At 44.4% G+C, this 22,205-nt stretch overlaps 1 protein-coding gene across 1 annotated transcript in view; it reads right to left on the bottom strand.

The window, feature by feature from the left end:
- arap3 (ArfGAP with RhoGAP domain, ankyrin repeat and PH domain 3) overlaps window positions 1–22,205 on the bottom strand; it is a 71,557-nt gene that overhangs the window by 34,073 nt on the left and 15,279 nt on the right. Inside the window, exons 2-12 of the mRNA XM_030061867.1 lie at window positions 13,863–14,019; window positions 12,653–13,651; window positions 12,057–12,097; window positions 11,572–11,654; window positions 10,182–10,249; window positions 9,046–9,285; window positions 7,503–7,572; window positions 6,313–6,433; window positions 4,990–5,174; window positions 4,416–4,522; window positions 3,041–3,240 (exon numbers count right to left, since the gene is read on the bottom strand). Of these exons, the coding sequence (XP_029917727.1) occupies window positions 3,041–3,240; window positions 4,416–4,522; window positions 4,990–5,174; window positions 6,313–6,433; window positions 7,503–7,572; window positions 9,046–9,285; window positions 10,182–10,249; window positions 11,572–11,654; window positions 12,057–12,097; window positions 12,653–13,651; window positions 13,863–13,936 (2,188 nt within the window). The 5' untranslated portion in view covers window positions 13,937–14,019. The remainder of the gene's footprint in view (window positions 1–3,040; window positions 3,241–4,415; window positions 4,523–4,989; window positions 5,175–6,312; window positions 6,434–7,502; window positions 7,573–9,045; window positions 9,286–10,181; window positions 10,250–11,571; window positions 11,655–12,056; window positions 12,098–12,652; window positions 13,652–13,862; window positions 14,020–22,205) is intronic.

The following is a 22,205-nucleotide window of genomic DNA, read 5'->3' on the forward strand; positions in this document are numbered from 1 at the left end:
CTGGGTTGGCATCATTGCAGCTTTGTTAGCCGGTTAGTGAGACGGAGGAGCGAGGGCCATCGTGCAAGAAATGTTTTGTAGGTGAGGTGAAAAACAAGATTCAGAAGAAATGAAGCATTTCTCTGTGCCTCACAGGTGTGATCTGCAGGCAGGTGAATGTCCTGCACGAGGAGGTCAGCAGCAAACTCTGCTATGATCCCAGTCATGAAATGTAGGACAAGTTCACGGGCAGTTTGCACAAATCTGCCTGAGCCTCATTAACTACAATCTGTGTTTATTTCACAACACCGGCTGCAAACCTTTTCCACAGCAGAAACTCTGGACAAGCTCCTTCGTCATGAAAACATCCACGAACGGACAGATGAGAGAAAACACAACAGACATTTTGAACAACATGCATGACTCTTAGGCTGCTAAAGAAAAGATTTGTTTTGGAATTATTTTGTGTTTGTTTTTTTCCCAAATCCACTGTTGGCTCCCTAAACCGGCTCTCAGGGTTCAAAGCCCTGGTTTAGATGTCGACCAATCACAAGCCAGGGCTGACAGGCAGCACAGTTCATAGAGCTGTGAAGTGGGCGGGGCTATTCTTGGCGGCCAGGTGGGGTTCCAGAAGTAAAAATCCAATACATTTCCCCAAATGCAACACACATGGCGGCCCGCTGGACGGACATGGAACTGCATCGTCAGAACAAAACAGAACTCAACTACAAGTCCCATAATGCACTGCTTCAAGAAACAGCCAATCACAGAGTTTTGTTCCTGATTGCAACCTCCGGTGTGAAATATCATCTAATACGACACTGAAGACGTTTTGCAGCTTCAACTGTCGTCTTCACCCGAGCAACAGTCGCTGAGGCTCATGGGAATTGTAGTATTTCACACTAAAAAGTACAAACTGAGACGTTTTCAGGTTCAGGTGACATCGTTCAGAGAGACAAACACACCTGATGACGGCAGGTGTCACTGAGTATCTCTCTATCTCTCTCTCTCTCTCTCTCACACACACACACACACACATACTCTGACACATACACACACACACACACACACATAAACACACACACATACTCTGACACATACACACACACACACACACACACACATAAACACACACACATACTCTGACACATACACACACACACACACATAAACACACACACACACACACACTCTGACACATACACACACACAAAATGCAGTTTAACCAGCACAGTGACAGTTTCACCTGCAGTGATTCATGCCTGCACAGGTATTTTCAGAGGCGCACACATACACACACACACACAAACACACACACATACACACACACACACACACACACACACACACACACACACACACACACACGCATTTACACTTGAAACCAGCACTGTCTGTACTTCCTTGACAGAGTTTTCACCTGCAGACACACACACAGGAAACACACCTGTGAAGGTGAAATGAGCCGTGTTACAGCAGCTGCTTTTGCTTTTTCACTTTTTTGTACTTTTATTTGACTTTTATTTTGAAATCAGAATGTTAGTTCATCTTTATCTGAAGATTAAAATCAAGTGTATTCATTTATTTCTCTTTTCTCCTGCTGACTTCCTTCAGTTCTTATTTTCAATGGAAATAAGAGGTTTAAAAAGTCAGCTCAGGGACCCTGAGGGACCCTTGAGGGACTTCCAGGGGCCCTCAGCAAAATAATGAATAGTTTAATTTCACTGTAATTGAATTCAATATGAATTGTTACAATACAATAAAAAATAAAAAGTGATCTTTTTATCGTTATGTTTTAATCTCACCGCTTTTAATCTAAACTACACAGGTAAGACGTCTTAATAATTTAACACTTAAAACAAACCAGAATATCGTTTCATATCAGAGCCTCGAGGGCAAAGTCACGTTAAATGTGACCTGATGAACAAGAAAACCCCCCTGACCTACATGGCAAAATATTTCTTTGGCATTACTTTTTGCTTTCATTGGGCAGTCTGCTGGGAACAGAGACAGGAGGTGTGTGTGTGTGTGTGTGTGTGTGTGTGTGTGAGAGAGAGAGAGAGAGAGAGAGAGAGAGAGAGAGAGAGAGAGTGGAACGAGGTCAAAAATGTACCAGGCTGGATTCAAGCTTTAAAAAGTATTCTAAAAAATATTCCTAAAATATTACAAACCTTTCTGTAGGGATAAAGACAAGAGACTCTCACTTCTCACTTCTCAACTTCTTTTTGTCAAATTGATCATTTAGTGAATAAAATGTGAAAAATAAAGCCAAAGTCTGATGGGAAGTGATCAGAGCCCAGAGTGACGTTCAAATGTCTTCCTTAGTCTGACCAGCAGCCAAAAAAGTGTTAATTTAATAATAATAAAGACATGAACAGAGAAAAGGGACACTTTTCTTCTACCAAAATGTTTTTGTTTTTTTTAGCTAGTTAGGGGGTACATTAGTGAAAAAAGTTTGAGGACCACTGCACTGTCCCACTGATGAGCTGCTGTTTGGTGACCGGCTCAGAGGCTCTGACCAAACCGCAGAGAAACCACAGCAGAGCCAACCCCACGTTCACCGGCACAGCTCGAAAAAAACCTCAAACAGCCTTCCCTCCGTGTCAGACAGCCGCGGCACAAACCACGAGAGGAAGCTAAACTTGTCAGAATGTGAACTCGATTATCCTGCAGGCAGACAGAGCGACTGCACGCCGAGGCCGAGGCCGCGAAGCCGCTGGAGCTGAAACTGCCTGCAACCTGTTATCAACTCATCAACTACGCTTCAATAAAACCTGAACCGCTTCGACCAAAAACACAAACAAGCCTGCACAGGTCGCCCGCCGCCTCCCTCCTGCATGAACTCACTTTCACAGGTGACAGTCACATTTGTTTCCAGGCTTATTTTACTCTGCAAAAAAATCCCCTCTAAATGCTTTTTTCTTATTCTTCTTCATCCTTTCCTGCTGCTGCAGCGGTCTGGTTTCTCCACAGGGAACATCAAAGTTCCATCTACTCTAATGTAATCTAATGTAATCTAATGTAATCTAGTTAAGCGCTTGGCACCAGAGTGAGTTCCTACCTGCGCAGTTCTTGCAGATGACGACGCAGAGGTTGATGGAGGCCCAGTCGGGGTTGATGGCCTTGCAGTCGGCACACATCCGGTTGGAGCGGTTGGACCAGATCTTCTCGGCGACCTCGTAATCCGACAGCGTCTCCGCGATCGACTCCTGCAGCGCCTCCATCCAGTCCCGCTTGTCCCGGTCCGACTCGGCCGTGAAGCTGAGGAGGCGGAACAGAGGTTTGGGCTGGCTCTTGTGGGAGAGACGCCACAGCGGAGGCATTTCCACAGAGAGCTTGTGGATTTTAACACGAGGCAGAAAAGAGAAGTGCGAGTCGGCCGGTTTCTTTGGGGCCCCTGGCCTCCCCGGCTTCTCCTTTGCTTTCTGCTTGATTGATTTGATCATGACATAAAATAAAAGTCTATTCCCAGCCGGTGAAAGTTGCTGCTGTGAGCCGAGCTGCAGAGAGCGGTGAATTAGCTGTAAGGAGCTTGTTCTCTGTCAATGACCTGATTTAGGTGGGAGCCAAATGGCACAGCCTGGCAGCCGGGACAGGCCTTTTGTTTCTGCTCAATATTTGGAGCAAGTTCCCACTTCCATCCACAGAGCTGGAAGTTAAAGATCCAGACATAAAGGCTTCTCTGTTTTAAAGAAATAGTCTCTTAAACCTGTAATCTCCTCTTTGCAATGAGTTTTTAAAGGAGCCCCAGGACAGGAGTTCACTGGGATCGTGGATCTGAAACCCTCTGAGGTTCCCAGGGACTAGTTTGAAAAGTTTTCAATTAAAAAAAAAAAAAGTCAACTCTTTGCATATTTTTATGATAATCCATTGCACTTTTGTATATATAATTTATATATATACACAACAATTAATTTATATATACAAATTTTATTTGTATATATAATTCAAATCACTATATATATTTCTAATAATTATTTTTTATAATTTATTATAATATCACCATTTTAATATCATCATTTTTATATATAATTTCCAGGTCTTGTGCATGTGCTAAATTTCTGGTGTTTTTCTTGTAATTTTATTCCTAATTTTTTGAATAATTTTCTGATCATTTTTAGGTAATTTTCATGCAATTATTTTCCCAAATTTTTTGGATGATTTTCTGGACATTTTTTGGTATTTTTTAAATTTTTATTTTTAATATATTAAATATATATTTCTAGGTTCTATTATTCATATATTATATATTATATATATTATTATTTAAATATTTAATTAATTCAATTTATAATTTTTTTCATATTTTTTCCATAATTGTGAATTTCATGAGGAACGTTGTTGAAGAACCAAACCATGCAAACTGAACAACGTGGGCCTGTAAAACCTGCTCAGACAGATCTGCTCTGTGAGCCGTCTCTGTGACGAGGCTTCACCTGAAGGTTTTGTAGGGGGTGATGAGGTCGAAGCTCTTGTGTTTTCCGTCTCTGATCGTCGCTCCCCGGGCTTCGATCAGGGTGATGCCGATTCCGTTCCGGAAACACTGCAGACACAAAACTAAGGTTAACGAAGCTGCTAAATTCTACAGTACAGACAGCGTTTGTAAGGCCAAATACAGTTAATTAATAGATAAATGAATGATGGAATGAATGAATACATAAATAAATCAGGTTAAATATTAATTGAAGGTAGGTTTTAACTTGGTTGAGTAGCCTTCAAATGAAATAAGTTTTGTAGATTTGTGGATAAAAAAGGCCAACAAGCCGCTGCACTCCTAAATGTACAACTATGGCTTTATTTGCTTGTTTCATTTATTTTCTGAGAGTGTGAGCGTCAGCCTGTGTGACTTGTTAGGATGGATCAGTTTAAATTCATCATGGTTTGGCTGTTTGGTCCCACAGAGCCGCTCGGTGTGTTTGGGCCTGTGTCTCTCATTGACATTCAGCCCACAGCCCCGGTACAGTCGCTTCACTCCTCTCTCTCTGCCTCGTTGGTATTCTGCGGCGTCACCTGTTCGCTCTTGTACAGCCAGATCTGCTCCGTGTTGATGGCGGCGTAAACTTTGGACTTGGTGCCTTTCAGCTCCAGGAAGCCGTGTTTCTGGCAGTGCGCTCCCGGGCCGAAGCGCGGCCGGCCGAACACCAGCTGCTCTTTGACCCGGCCCTGCAGCGTGCCGACCCAGCGCTGCCGCAGCACTGCACACACACACACACACACACACACACACAGACTGAGTTACACATCAGGGCTGCAGTTACTGTTATGATGAAATGTATAAAGTGTGAAAAATAAAGCCAAAGTCAGCAGAAAAGTGATCAAAACCCAAAGTGACATCTTCAAATGTTTTCCATAGTCTGACCAAAAAAAAAAAAAAAAAAAAGTAAAGTATTAATATAATAAAGATATTAACAGAGAAAAGGAATTCATCTAGTGTCAAAATTACAACTAATAAACTCTTTTCTAGGCTAAGTCACTGATATAATATAAAGCAAAGCTATGCCAAGTCTTTCAAACAATAAAAACTGTTTCAGACCCATAAAAATAAAATATATGCTACATCTTCTTGTCTTCTATCTTTTTCTGACAATTTTTTTTTTTTTTTTTTTTTAAATACATTTTCCATTTTGGTGCATTTTCACTGCATATTTCTTTGACTTCACCGACTTGATCGCAGTTGTTTTCACACACCGTGCACACACACTCACACACACACACACACACGCTGTTGCTTGTGTCAGCGGGTGCAGCAGCTCCCAAACGAGCCGCGGTCATGTGACCCGGGGACAAAAGGCCGAGTCAGCAGCCTGCACACACACTGCTACTCATCTGATCTGCGTTCTCGCCCTGCGACCCGACGGGCTCTGCAGGGCGATGACAGGCTCAGCGCCACCTGTCTGCTTCACACCTGCTTCAGATTCCTCCGCTCTGTTTGCTGCCGCCTTCATCCGTCGATAAAGTTTCATCTCATTCTAGTAGGAGAAGTTTCAAAATGAGGGTTTGCAGAATCAGAGGAGGTCAAAACCCCGACGTCCAGCCTGGGCCCTGTCTCTCCTCCCGTCTGTTTCCACGGTGGGAAGGTTTCCTCTCTGCTGCCGAGTTCAAAAACTAAAAAAACAAAGCGACGGGGCAGAGCGGAGCCCCGGCTCTGCAGTTTGCACAGTCACCAAACTGCAGCCCCGACACCAAGCAGGTTACTGGGTCGGCCTTTTGTCTCCCCGGTCACATGACCGCCGCTCGCTTTGGGGGGCAGTCATTGTCTATGGCTGGCTGTAGTGTGTGTGTGTGTGTGTGTGAGTGTGTGAGAGAGGGAGAGATGTTTCACAGACTGTTTACCTTCGTTATCGGTCCGGAAAACAAAGATCCTGTGACTTGTCACTATCTCAAATTTATTGTCTTTGGCCGGCCGGGCCATCTGTATGGCAGCCAATGGGATCACTCCCTTCGGGTAGACATCCTGAAACAGAGAGGATGCAGGGAAAGCCGTTCCAAGGTGTTGCATATCTATTTTTATTACCTGGTGGTCATTACTCAGTGTGGCCAAAGAGCCGCGTGTCTGTGTGACGGCGTACCAGGGGCACGGCAGGGAGGGAAAAACACTACAGAGCCGGGGGTCAGGGCGTGATATCCCAAGAAAAAAATCAGGATTTCTTAGATCAAAGTTGTAAATTTACGATAAAAAAAAGTGGCAAATATAAGAGATTAAAGTGGTAAATATATGAGAAAAAACTGACAAATTTATGAGGAAAAAACTTGAAAATTTAAGTTTTTTAGTATAAAGTATAAAGTATATATAAAGTCACAAATTTACGCTAAAAATACTGGGAAAACCAAAAGTTCTCCTCCTGTGGGATCCAGTCAGAAGGAAATCCTGCTGGTTTGAGTCCAGAACCCCAATCTCCTCCTCAGCATCTGGACTCTGAAGAGACGTTGCTGTGACTTGGGCCGATTCAGAAGAAAACAATTTGGTGATTCTGGGCTCAAATCAGCAGGATCTCCTTGTTCCTAAAGTCCACTGCAAAGTTATTTCTCTATTATAAATGTGTGACTTTATAATCTCAATATTTTCAAGTTTTTTTTTCTCATGAAATTGTGAGTTTTTTCTCAGAATATCTCCCACCCTCCCCCTCTCTAGCTCCATGGATCTTTAATTAAAAAAAAAAAAAAAAAAAAAAATAGACTTTAGAAAAAGCATGAAAACTGACAAATGATATAATATATGATATTATATTTAAAAAAAAAAAAATCTTTTGTTTGAGTCTTTGTCAGTTTGGGACGTCGACGTGTTTGGACTGGAACATCTGCTCTGAACTTCTGAAATCTAACCTCAGACAAACACCCAGACACTGCGGATTATAAGAACAATAACTATGAAAAAATACTCAAACTAAACATTTTGCAACAATTAAAACTAAACTGAAATGAGCAAACCCTCTGAAACAAAACCGAGTTGACAACAAGAATAAAAACGAAAAATAAAAATGAAAAACTAATGAAAAATAGAAAACTGTGAATGCTCTCTGTACCTTCTCGCTGCCAAAGTACATCAGGTTTTTGCCATCAAACTTGACGTAGCGCTTCTGGAAAACGTAGTTCCTGAAACACAGAGCAGCACGACACACAGCGGTCACGTTTTCACGCCTCAAGACGACGTCAGCTTCACTTTGAGCCGCGTGGATATCACAGACGAGTCAAATATACATATATTTTTTCTCTGTTCGCCTGAGGGAGGAGGAGGGAAGGAAGGAGGGAAGGGAGGAAGAAGGGAAGGGAGGAAGGAGGGAAGGAGAGAAGGGAGGAAGGAGGGAAGGCATTCAGGAGTGAAGAAAGGAAGCAAACAGGAAGAAGAGAAACACACCGAGTGGAGGAGGAGGAGGAGGAGGAAGATGAGGAGGAGGAGGAGCAGAAGGAGGAGAGGTAGGAGGCGAGGCAGACGCAGCTCCTCAGCAGAGAGGAGACGCAGCGAGGAGCAGAGAGGAGGAGGCGCAGAGCGGAGCTGGGAGGCCTGCAGGACACACACACACACACACACACACAAACACACACAAATACAAATACACAATGATACATACACACATATACAGTATACAAATACTATAGATACATAGGAAAGATAAACACACACACACACAAATGCAAACACAGATGCGTAGCAAACACACACATGCACAATTACACATACAGTACAGTTCTACACACACACACCTGCACAAATGCATAACAATGCACACACACACACACACACAAATAAAAAACACACACACGAACACACACACACATACATACACATACACATACTGTACAGATACACACATATGCACAACCAAACACACACACACACACACACACACACACACACACACACACACACACACACACACACACACACATTAAGGATCAACCGATATTGATTAGTAATCTGTAACACTGATAAATAATATTTAGGGCCGATATTCATTTGGAGTAAATTTGAAAATTGCAATGTCAAAATTTACAGTTTTAGAAAGAAAAAAGAAGAAAATCAATCAATCAATCAATCAATAAATAAATAAATAAACAAACTATTTTTTAAAATCACCACTCGTTGGCCGCTCACATACACACATTCACGCACACTGCACGCTCACACACACACTGCACACACACACTCACACACACTGCACGCTCACACACACACTGCACACACACACTGCACACTCACACACACACTGCACGCTCACACTGCACGCTCACACACACACACACACTGCACACTCACACACACACTGCACACACACACACACACTGCACACTCACACACACACTGCACACTCACACACACACACACTGCACACTCACACACACACTGCACACTCACACACACACTGCACACTCACACACACTCACTGCACACTCACACAAACACACACACACACACACACACACACACACACACACACACTGCGCACACACACACTCACTGCACACTCACACAAACACACACACACACACACACACACACACTGCACACTCCTGGGTTCAGAGCAGTGACCCCTCCCTGGACGGGGTGTGTGTGTGAGGGCGACCCACCCCTGAGGCGACAGCTTGTCCAGCCAGCCGCAGATGATGGGCGCGGCGCGCTCCGACAGCGAGGTGTAGCTGGCGTACGGCGAGATGGTGAGGTCGTCGTCGGGCTCGGCGTGGCAGAGGTGGGGGGGCAGCGACAGGCAGCGCTGCGGCGGCGACAGCTCGCCCACCGTGCTGTAACCCTGAGAGTCGCCCGGGTGGAGCGCCTGGGACAGACGCTTCGCCCACGACAGCTTCTGACAGCTGGAACACAAAACACACCAGTAACTGATTACATTTACTCAGATTACTGGATCCACTTGATCCACTGTGAATGAAGAGCCTCAGCTTTTCACTGCTAACGACTCCCATAGACTTCAAGTCTTTATGCTAAGCTAACAGGAAATGCTAGCCATAGGAGCTGAACCGCTGGACGTACAGAGGTGGAAATGGTGTCCAACATCTGGTCTCAGTCTGGGGAAGTCAGTAAAGGGCTATTTCACCCAAAAAGTAGGAGTGTTCCTTTAAGTATTTGAAGAGTTCATTTGCAAAAACAGATAAAAGCCATTCTTAAAATGAATACACCTTTTTCACTGATACTGCTTGGAGTACACACACACACACACACACACACACACACACACACACACAAAGCATGATTTTGGATAATAAAAATTATGCCAGGCTAAATAAACATATAAAAATAGAAATACATATAAAGTAAATTTTAATAAAATTCCAAAAGGTTATAATAAATTCAAATGGAGATTTCTGTTTTTGCAAATGAGCTCTTCATTTTTTAAAGTTTGTTTTTCCATGACCAGAAGCTGCTCACATGACCTCTGCAAAGGATCTTAAACAGTGACATCATCCTGCTCTAGTGGCTGTAAATTAAAATTTCAACCAATAAAACCTTCTCAGATCTTTAAACATCCTCTCTCATCCACCTGTCCCTTCAAAATAAGAGTCTTTTTCTCTCCCAAACTGAGTTCCTGTTGGTTTGCACTTGTGATATGATTCTTCCCTGCCTCAAACTTCCTGTTTCAACAGGAAATACATTAAATCAGGAAAGTAAAAGTCCACTTTGTGAGGTCTTTAAGTTTTGCTCAGATGCACGGTGTCAGAACCGCCTGTCGTCACCATCGTCCCTGCCATCTTACCCATGATCCTCTGCATGTTTCTCGTCCTCCCTCCTCATCTCTCTTCCCTCCAGTTTGTTTCTTTCACTCTGAGCAGAAAGAAGAAGAAATAACAGCCATGAAAACGGGTGCGTTCTGCAGAAGCACAGCGCAGTCGCTCGACACTAAAGCATTCCACATTTCAGAATAAGAACCGCTGGCCTGAAATTAAAAGCCGCTCTGGCAGATTTACGAGCTCGCCTCCCTGCTTACAAAACAGCAGCATCCCAGCGGACGGACACACGGCCTGCCTGACACGTCTGAGCCGTCAGCTGACTCTCTGCTTGGCGGATATGTGACGCGTCGGTGCGAGAAACCCTGTTCGCTGAGCTTTGATGTTTTGAGAAATGGTGTTGTGGTCTGAAGAGGACATTCTCACTTCACCACAGACACACATGTTAGCTCTGATGTGGCCAGCGGAGTCTGTGTGTGTGCTGCCGGGAGCCGCCGCCGCTCATCCACCTCGACTCGAGCCCAGAGACACGAGGAGACGGAGGGCAGGGGGTCACAAAGCTACCGACACTGCAAACAGAGAGCGCTTTGCTGCAAGGAAAAGGTAGTGAAAATGGAAATCTTTGGCAAATATTCAACTGTTGTTTGCAAATCAAAACGTTTTGCTTGTGAATCCAGCAGCTTTGTTTGCAAATAGAAAAAATTTGTTTGCAAATCTCAAAGTTTTATTTGCAAATCAAAAAGTTTTGTTTGCATTTTTTTTTTATTTATTTGCACAATAAAAGCAAAACATCAGAAGAAAGATGAAATAGCAATAGGTTGTGCAGGTGAGATACAGAAAACCCCGAGGGGTTTATAGGAGAATCCCACCTCAAAATTTGATTACATTAAAAAAAAAAATCCATGTCAAAAAATGTCAACAAACCAACAAAAAAGAGCAAATAGACATTAGATGTAAAGTTTTGTTGAGAATCTAAAAGTTTTGTTTGCAAGTGCAAAAATTTGGTTTACAAATCCAAAAGTTTTGTTTGCAAATCAAAAAGTTTTTTGATTTTTATTGGCTCGTGTCGATCAGAGAGACAGATGGATCACAGAAAACGACCTGAACATGAGGACTGAATGCAGCCTGGATGTCTATTTTTCATGCTCGTTAGCATCAAAAGTGGACTTTGAAACTATCTCAAATGAAACATGAAATATTAAACTATCTCAAATGAAACATGAAATATTAAACTATCTCAAATGAAACATGAAACATGAAACTATCTCAAATGAAACATGAAACATGAAACTATCTCAAATGAAACACGCTCCCGTCAGGCTCGAAGCCGGTGGACCCTCATGTCCGCGACCAGATGGACGTCTCGGTGTCAGAGTGTGCTGTGAGAGGCTGTCAGGAGGAGAAGTGAAGCCTCCTCACCTCGCAGGCCTGCGGCGGCCGTCTCGTCTGGAAAACGGTCTCACAGTACGGGCTGATCTCCTCCTCGGGGTCGTCGGTCGAGGCTGTGAGCAGATCAACACATCATGTTAACGTGCTCGGTTTTGTCCTGAATCTTTTTCATGTTCACGACCCCGAGCTCACTCTCAACAAAATGCAGAAGTAAAATATAAAATATAAAATATAGCAAAAAATACCATTAGAAAAAAATTGCAAATCACCAGAATATAAGCAAAACAGAAATAAATATTATAATAATAAAAATTATTTAGAAAATTAAAAAAAAATTACAAGAATGTAGATAAGAAAAATTAGCAAAAAAATACAAGAAATATGCACATAAAAATATACTGTACATTTATATTTCTAGATCAGATCAGTGATGCTGGAGCAGATTTCTTGTGTTTAAGTGCATGTGAAAGGCCACAAAATGAATAAATTAATAAGTGTATTATCTGTGGACTCACCTCGGGCCGATCCTGACGAGTTGTTACTTAAAGTGCTGCTGCTGCAGAGACAGGCCACAGCAGTGTTAACACACACTCCAAAACAATCACCTCCAAAAACACACATCATAAATCTGAGATCATCATAAATTCAATAATCAATAATATACTTAGTCTGAATGGGATGCTCATGTATATTTCTTGATTTGTAAAATGTATTTTGTAATTTGACTGACTGAGCTGACCTGAGTAAGAATCTGAATCAATAAACTGGCGTATGAATCAATAAATGTCATCTATTTTATTATACATAATAACCTAAAACATTAAATATAGCAGTAGAGAGTAAAATGTATCTGTGATGAAACTACAGCAATGAAAATATGAGTAGGAAAAAGAATTTGCAGTGAATCTGAGTCCACAAAAACACAGCTGGCAGTGTGTCAGGGTGTATTTAAAGGAAAAATCTGCAGCTTCTCAGTCAGCGGGGACGGGCAGCAGACAAGACTGGTGTATTTTTTCATTTTTGTTATTCTTTGGGAAAAAAAAAATCGACAACCCGATGTTGAAACTGGATTGGGAGAAAGGTTTAAATGCCACCAGGTGCAGCGGTTTACCTGTTTCTCTCTGGGTTCCTGTCCAGTGTTTGTCTTGGCGGAGGCAGAGGAACCGCCTGCTGGCTGACGTGGTTCCTCCCGCCACCGGGGGCAGCAGAGCCCGGTAAAGTGCCACAGTAGATCTCATTGGGGACCATTTCGATCCCGCCGCTCCGGGGCGAACAGGACGGCGAGGATCCGCGGGACGCAGAGTTGTCAAAACTAAAGGGAGACGATGGCGACGAGGACAGAGAGGCTGCCTGGTCCTGATCCGACCGTGCAGAAGAGGAAGAGGGCGGGGACCCCTGCAGCGTGGCGGGGGAGACCCCGCGGTTCAGCCTCGGGGGAACCGGGGGCAACGACCCGCCGACAGAGTCCGACAGTGATGAACTGCGCCGCGGCCTCCTGTCCGCCTGGCTCGATCTCCGTTTGGCCGCGTTGGAGGCCGACCGGTCGCCGGCGGCGGAGGCGGGCGTGTCCCCTGAGTTCAAGCCCTCCAGAATAGTAAAGCAGATGGACTCCTGGGAAAGCCTCCTGGGCGGCGGCGGCACGGGGTCCGGCGCCGAGCAGGAGAAATGGATCGGCGTCGTCCTGCGCCGGTTGAAGACGGTTCTGGGTTTGGGAACCGGCTTCACGACCGCTTTGGCCTCGGAGGAGCCGACGGAGTTCGCCAACATGGCGCCGAGGTTCGGGGCCGAGCTGTTTCGGAAAGCCTCAAAGTTGGCGGGACGTCCCTCCTGACTGGGCGCCGCCGCCGCCGCCGTTCGGCCTCTTTCTGGAGCGCGAATGTCGGTCTCTGATTGGCAGCGGTCCAGCGAGAGCTCGGTCCCTGGATTCTGATTGGCTCTCGGACCCGCCGTCACTGATCTCTCATTGGTCCTCTGAATGTGACCGACCAGGCGCAGAATCCTCTTCCTGTGTCCGGTGGCGATTATTCCCAAACTGACCAGGGCGTCATGATCCAGGTGTGTGAAGTCTCTGGCCAATAGGAGGCCAGCTCGGCGGAAGGTGTCCACGTACCTGCAAAGACAGAGGAAATCAAACTTAACAGAAATAACCTTAAACAATACCAGAACCACCACTAACCCATAAAACGCCATTTAAATAAACGTGATTCTGTCATTTATGATTTATTATATAGCACTTGTTAACTGTTTATACACTGTTTATTAATGTGTCAGCAGGTGTGTGTGTGTGTTTTTTGTTGTTGGATAGGAAGGTGCAGCCGTACTTGTCGAGGTGGATCGCTGCCAGCAGAGTCTCAACTGGCGTGCTTCCATCCAGCGAGGCCATAACGACCAGCATGGGCTCGGGCTTCGTCTCCTCCACGGCCAGGAAACACACCGGCCATCACGGAGCTACAGCCGGGACCGACACACACCGTCCATCTGCAGGACACACACACACACACAAACACACAGCAGGCATGAGGTCACGAGGACGGTGATCACACACACACACACACACACACACACGCTGGTTACAGTGTGACTGAAGGAAGGAAAAGCAGCATATTCAGACAGTATCCGTCACACTCCTGTGATTTATTCTGCTTTAGTCTCTTTCTGCAGCTCCACATTTACAGATACACACCTCCATACCTGTGAGAGACCACAGCCTGCTGCTGAAATAATCGAAACTCATCGAGTCCATAAATCATTCACACACCTGAAGACAATCGACTGAGTTTTTAGTCACAAATGAAGAGATTCTGCAAAGACCGGAGATCCTGCTGAGTCACTGTTTGCAAGGCAATTAGATTCCCTTTGAGACTCTCATGAATATTATAGGAATATCACAGGAATATTATAGTGATGCATCTTCAGGTGTGTGTGTGTGTGTGTGTCTGTTTGTCTGGGTTACCTTGACTACTGGTGTGTGAAGGCATGCAGTCTAAAAACAATCCTGGTAATTACAGATGTCGCGACATAACATGACAGCCCGAGGATGGCGGGGGCCTTCAGCTACGTTAAACACACACACACACACACACACACACACTTTAACACACACACTAGACGTGTTCACTGAGACTCTGTCACGTTCTTGCTCCTCCCCTGAGTCCCCGCCCGCTTGCTGCTTCCTGTTTGGTGCTGGAGAGAGTGCTCCTATTGGCTGTTGACAGTGTTCACATAAAAGAACTTGACTATTTGCAGGAGCCGAGACGAAAGACTTCAGATAATATTTGATTTTAGCTCAGTAGCTCTTGTTAAGGCTGAGGCCTGAGGTCCTGGGTTCGAATCCGAGCCCAGGCCGTCTGCTGCAGGGCGCCCCCTCCCCCCTCCCTCCCCTGCCTGTCCTGTCTCTCTCTGCTGAGACTGTCAAGTAAAGCACAAATGAAGAAATGACAAGAAAAAATCTTTAAGGGGAAAAAAAACTCTTATGGAAAATTAAATTAAATACCATTAATTTAATAAACATCGTCTGATTCCAGCTTCACATGATAAGGTTGTCTTCCTTTCCTCCGTCCATGTCTTTATAAAATTAATACTTTGTTTTGTTTTGGCTGCTGCTCAGACTGAGGAAGACGTCACATCACTTCCCGTCAGAGTTTGGATTTATTTTTGATACTTTAGACGCTAAACTATGAATCAAAAATGGAATTTATGGCCTAACAAGGAAAACTGCAGGTTGATTTGATGCTTCCCCTGACGCACTAAACTCGTCTCTGCCGTTTTTCACTGAAGGCTTCACTTTCAGGAACCGAACCTCAAACATTCCCGCTGGCAGCTGAGAGCCTCTGACCTCAAGCCTCCGCCGCCTCCTGTGTGCAGCCTCTGTGTGAGAGCTCGTACTTTACAGCTCATTTTGTGAGTGTGTAATTTGTAATTATGTGAATGAGACGGAACAGATTGTTACCCAGAATACACTGCTGCGAACACACAGGGCACTGTGAAAGTCAGCGGAGGTGGGAAATTAAAGTTACAGGCGCGGCCGCAACTTCAAACCCAGAGAAAACACTCACTTTTTGTTTTGTTTTTTTTGTTTTTTTATGCTTTAAGCAAGATAAAGGATTAACGTGGAAATGCATAGTGCAGATTTTCCTCTGTGTGTGTGTGTGTGTGTGTGTGTGAGTGTGTGTTTGTCTCATTCACTCTCTTGTGTTTCTAAACTTTAAGGAACCAAAATATCCTCATCATGGCAGAAAGATGTGAAAATGTTCAATTTAGAGTTACTTACAATAGGGATTTTATTTTATTTTACTGTATTTAAGGTGAGGGTGAGACATTCCTCAGCAGATTTACGGCAGAGATTAGATTTAGGACTGGCTTTAGGGTTGAGTTTTTAGGGAGGGGGCTGGCGTCAATGAGCGTCTTTACAACTGCAGCGACGTAAAAGTGTAAAAAACTAAAGGCAACTCAACACCTGTGATTTTTGTGTGTGTGTGTTTTTCCACCTGGCCGGAGCAGCAGAGGGGTGGAGGCGAGGCTCAGGTGGGTTTTCAACACAAAACTAAAACTAAAGCTGAGAGAAATCCCTGTTGTGTTCTCCATTGTGTTTCTGTCTTGTGTCACCGCACCCCTCTGGACCCAAACGGGAGGAAAGAAACCATAAAACCATTCCTGCTTCATCTTCCTGTCCCACGACTCATCAGGCAGCACAGGAGCTGCTGAATTCATCTCAAAACAACTCAGAAAAATAAAGTGAAACTACATTAAACGCTGCATTTTCTAAATCGCATTTTTTTTTTTCTTTTAAATATCTAAACGTTGACGAGGTCCACTGTCGCGTTTTGCCGGTAAAAGGCTGATTTCTTTTGGACTGGACTTGGATTATTTTCCAAGCGTTTTCCAGATTTCGTCAGTGTCAACATGTGGAAAACAGGAAGCGGCCGCCCCTTTAAATAATTTAGCCTCTGATTGGGTGAGATCATGATGAGCAAGTTACAAAAAAAAGAAAAAAGGGAAAAATATAAAAGGACTTCGTACATTTCACACTAAATGATATTATCTCACGTTATGTGGAGTCCTCAGCTGCAAGGGGAATCAAACGTTTTCATTCAACAGAAATCAAATCAAACATTAATAATACGTTTTATACATTAATAATATATTAATTCATGAAATTACACCTCAGAAAGGGAGAACTCAGACACATCAATATCTGATATTCATAAAAAGGCAGATATTGGTTCAATAAATTGGCAGAGAAATCGATTGCATGCTCCAGTCTTCTGACTGCTGGCTTTGTTTACACTGTGATGTTTGACATGGAGGATTTTTATTTTTCCACTTTAAAATGGATTATATCTGAGCTTTGACAGCTTGAAAAAAGTAAAATCCTGGTCTCCGTGTTTTATTGTTTTACTGCCTGTAAACACTGGTGCATTTTGACTTTTGGAGTTCGCAGACACACGAAGCTCGTTCTCCGTCTTCAGTTCTCATTTTAACGGTGAAATCGTCTGTGGCTCGCGGCGGCGGCCTCGTCAGCTCCCGAGGCGACTTCACCGCACAGACAGCAGAACAGCGGCCTGTTTTCACTGGACGATGATGGCATCACCGTGACCTCTGACCCCCCCGGAGGTCACGCCCCCCCCCCCCTCCAGCCCTACTAAAACCACAGATTGAGAACAAAGGCTGGTGTGAGCGGAGCAGACACAGCCGCAGGATTGTTCCCAGGCGGCGTCTGCAGCGAGCCGGCCGCCTGGGAACATCACGTGAAGCCCGACGTGAACTCCAACAGCCGAGCCGAGCGGAGCGGCCCTGTTTGGAAACGCCGCGGGCCATTTAGCGAAGCCAGCCACAAGACAACACACACACACACACACACACACACACACTCACACACACTGTCATGTGGAGGAAAACATGTCAAGTGTCGCTGAGGACGGCGGACGAGTCAAACATGTCGACATCACACACTGCCCACTGGAACAGGAACTTCTCTGCTTTTTGAACGCTTTAAATTTAATTTAAATTACAAAAAAGAGTAGAAAATTATCTGGAAATTAGCAATAAAAAAAAAAGATGATCATCAATTTTTTGTAAAATATTTTGAAAAAAAAAAGGGGGGGGGGCAGTTACTAGAAAAATGCCTGATAATCAGCAATTTGAAAAAAAAAGTAAAAATACCAGAAATGACCAGAAATTTTGTTTAAAAAAATGAAAGAAAGGAAAAAAAAAGGAAAAAAATTCAAGTCAAGGAAAATTAAAAGTAAAATTAGGGAAAAAAATATATTAAAAAAAATATAGACCAGAAAAATATATCTGCAATGATTATTATAATAACCCCCCCACCCCACCCTCACCCCAAAAAAAGAAAGAAAGAAAGAAAGAAAGCCAAAGGAAAAGGAAATAAAACCTTTCAGAACAAAAGCTCTCTGGGCTCCTGGGATTCACAGAGTTAAAGGGAGACTCTGATATTGCTCTTATTCTGGGATCTGACTGGCTCTGGGGACCGTCATCCACGTCCTGGTGGTACAATAATCATCACAAACTCACAGAACTTTATTTTGAAATTCTAGCTGAGACCCTGAGGTTTCCAAAGATCCCAAACAGGAGCTGCTGGATTCCAGGGAAATGTGTCTCAAATGATGCACCAGACATGCAGATCTGTTCTATGTGATGTGATTCTGCAGCCACAAAACAAAACAACGGCAGCTTGGCTTTGAATAGCTTCAACATGGACGAGACTCTGTGCTGACATATGGAAACAAACACACACACACACACACACACACACACACTACCACACACCACACCATGGTTCTAACATGCTTTACGTTACACATGAAAAGATGTGTTTACATTTTAAAAGTTAATTTAAATGTGAAAATGTGAAACATCACACGTTCACACCTCACAGAGCCAACATGCGCCCACGTTATCGGACTTCATCCTCACAGGAAAAACACTGAGGCCGACACACAGCGAGAGGTGACATAAGAGAGGAGATAGGAACAAAGAACACACACACACACACACACAAACACACGCACACACACACACACACACACACACGCAGGATACAGGGAGGGCCTGTGGCTGTAGGGCGAGGTCTGCTGCCTCGGGGTGAGGATGGGACGGGGTGGAGGGGAGGGGGTGAGGGGCTTTCAAAGAAACAAGTGGGTGTGTGTGGCTGACGTGGGTGTGTGACCTTGTGCATTAGTGTGTGTGTGAGTGTGTGTGTATGTGTGAGTGAGTGTGTGTGTGTGTACATTTCCTGAAAAAGGTTGGAATGCGTTAAGTTTTAACAGACGAACTCAGACTGGAGTTCTTGATCCTCTGTGCTTTTGTGTGTGTGTGTGTGTGTGTGTGTGTGTGTGTGTGTGTGTGCCTGTGAGTGTGTGCCTGTGAGTGTGTGTGTGTAACTCTGTGTGACTCACCCTGACATCAGATGGGAACAGACAAAAATCTGAAGACTGAGGTGTGTGTAGGTGTGTGTGTGTTTGTGTGTGTGTGTGTGTGTGTGTGTGTGTGTCATTACATTAAGCAAAAAATCTCAGTAAAATGACTTCACTGACCACAATGAGAAGCAGCTGTTTTGAGAGCGGGGCTGCAACTAACAAATGATGGTTGATTAATTAGTTCATTATTTTTTGACTAATCAATTAATTAACGAAACATTTAATGTAAAAAATGTAAAAAAAAAATAAAGCCTAAGTGTGATGGGACGAGTCCACAGTGACGTCTTCAAATGTCTTCCTCAGTCTGATCAGCAGCCAAAAAAACCAACAAAGTATTAATTTTATAAAGATATAACAAGAAAACAGTTAATTAATTATCACAATTAAAACTAATTAATCTTCTTTGATCAACAAACTGATTGACTAATCGTTTCGGTTCTATCTGGGATGTGTATTCCTCCTGTGTGTCTTGAAAAAGGGAAACGTTTTGAGTGGCTGAATTATCAGAATCATCGTTCCTGAAGCTGAATCCCATCAGCGGGGAAAAAGGAAGCGCTGAAATCTGATTGGCTGTCGACAGGCGACGACGGCGAGGAGTCGAGGCGCGGCGATGAGCTTCCTGCTCGCTCAGCTCTGCAGGAAACCCTCCGACGGCCAGTCAAACTCAGAGGCTTTCAGCTTTCATCCTCCCACTGAGCTACAGAAACACACACAGACTGACGAGACTCACACACACACACACACCGAGTTTGGAGCGTCAACACACACACGGCTGCACAACACGGAGCGGGCGCCGGGTCACAGAAACGCCTTAAACACTAAGAGAGGAGGAGGTAAAGACAGGATTTTTCATTTTCCAGAGGAATCCCAGTGATTTTGGAGGGTTTTCAGTTTTCCTCGGCACTGTGTGTGACCGTGCTGGATGTCGCATGGTTCTATGTGAATAATGCTGTATGGTTATAAATATGGTTATAAACTCTACCTTTTAACAAAGTTTATAATGTTCAGTTTGTGTTGACATTGTGCAGAATGTGTCTCTTTAATTCTGTGTTTATTACTGAGGTTGTAGTTTGCAGAGGTTTTGTACTGGGTTACATTATATTGAGAGGTGTTACTGATTTTCTGTCCCCTCTTATTTATATACAATGAGGGGGACAGAATAGTGGAAACAGCTGTCAGTAAAGTGCAGCACTAACTATGAGCTCAATGCCAAACACAGAAGTGAATGAACACCTCTGTTACCGTGACAACAAGACAAGCTGAGCATTACAGGCAGCAGGAGAGGAAACTTTAGGGCACAACAGCTGGATTAGATTAGATTAGATTAGATTATACAGGTGGAGGTACAGGTGGTATGTTGTTATAATTACAGTTATATTCATATATGTGTTGGAAATGTATCTGAAAATTAAACAAGAATAAGATCACAAATCTGACAACTGTATTCACAATTCACAATAAGTGTATTATTACAGTAACGTGGGATGACTAATGATAAAATGCTGCCTACATTTTTTTTGTGTGTGTGTAGAGGGGCAAACTTTTCGGTAGACGGCACAACACGCTCAAAATAACAGGATCTGGATCAGGATCAATTTTGCCAGATTGGGCGACTGGGCAGAGACTAGAGGAAGTACAATCGTACTTTCCAGACAGCAGATTGGACACGGCAAGAGTGACACAAAAACATAATTCAAAACAACAATACAATTCAATACAACTCATCACCTGTACCTGCCCTGTCACTCAGAGAGTTGTTCGCTGTGTTGTCAGCGTCAGCTGCTCCTCACACCGCACACCAGCCTGCTCCGAAAGCTCAGGGTCGCTTGTACCTCTGGAACGGCAGGTCGTAGAGACACGCAACCACGGCAGGCGTGTTCAGTGACCCCAAATTAGGTGTGATGCCACCCAGTCCCGAGTCTCTACGACGTGCGGTTCTGGAGATATGGGCGAAAAAAGCGTCCCATTCAAAGCGAATAGAGTCTGGTCGGGAGTCAAAATTTGACCAAGTGTCACAGCCCAAATCAACCCTCCAGAAAGTGGTTAGGAGCGCGGTTCAGACCATTTGGAGCTGATTGGACCCCCCTTTCTGGTTACTTTTTCAGAAGTGATTTTTTTCCTAGGTGGCGCTGTTGAGCTGAAAAAGGGGTTTCTCATCATCAGGACTGAAACAAGCGCCGACTGAAATCTGCCTGCACTTCAGTAAAACAATATCTAACCACACCGCTTCAGTCTGGTCATCGATTAGGTTAGGGGTTTAAACCAAACCCCTCGCTCGGGGTTCAGCTCGGGGTTCAGCTCGGGGTTCAGCTCGGGGTTCAGCTCGGGGTTCAGCTCGGGGTTCAGCTCGGGGTTCAGCTCGGGGCTCAGCTCGGGGTTCAGCTCGGGGTTCAGCTCGGGGTTCAGCTCGGTCCCAGACGGAGAACAAGTTTCTTTGCTTTAAGCTGAGAAAAGTTCAGCGACACCAGAGACAAACTATTTTTATCTGCTGGCCACAGGAGCTGGTGAATCCCAAAGCCAAACATCCCAAATCATTAGAGACACACACACAGATACAAAGGAAAGTCTCTCTCTCTCTCTCTCTCACACACACACACACACACACACACACACACACATGCCTGCCTGGGCTCGGTGGGAGGCAGAGGTCGGCGTCCGGCGCTCAGACAAAGGAAGGAGAGGAAGTGACTCACAGCAGCTTCCTCCTGCCGACCTTTTCCTCCTCCAGACTCCACAGACTTGAGCCCCAAATAAAAACCGATCTGTGGCATTCTCACACACACACACACACACACACACACACACACACACAGCTAACACAGCAGTGATCCTGTTTCTATCCATGAATCTTTTCCATCGTCTGCCTGAAACACTCGGAGTCTGATCGTCTTTCCTGCTGCACAGGAAGTGATGCCATTAATGTTTCTGCTTTGTTTGGAGAAAACAGACAAAGAAAAAACGGGTAGTTAGTAAAGATGGACCAATTCACTTTTTTCAGTTCTGATCCGATTCCAATACCCGAGACCCGAGCATCAGCCAATACCGAGTGCCGGTCTGATGCCGGAGCCGCTGTGGTTGTTTGCAGGTTGAGTGGGTTCACGTGAAAACAGGTACAGGAGCGCAAACTGAACAAATCAAGTGCACGGCAACAAATCAACAACTACGACTGAGGAGATTTCACTCCAAGTCAGGAAAGCTACGACACAACTTTCTACACTGGCTGCAGTA

The sequence above is a fragment of the Myripristis murdjan genome, chromosome 10 (genome assembly GCF_902150065.1).
Source record: "Myripristis murdjan chromosome 10, fMyrMur1.1, whole genome shotgun sequence".
In the NCBI taxonomy this organism is placed as follows: domain Eukaryota; kingdom Metazoa; phylum Chordata; class Actinopteri; order Holocentriformes; family Holocentridae; genus Myripristis; species Myripristis murdjan.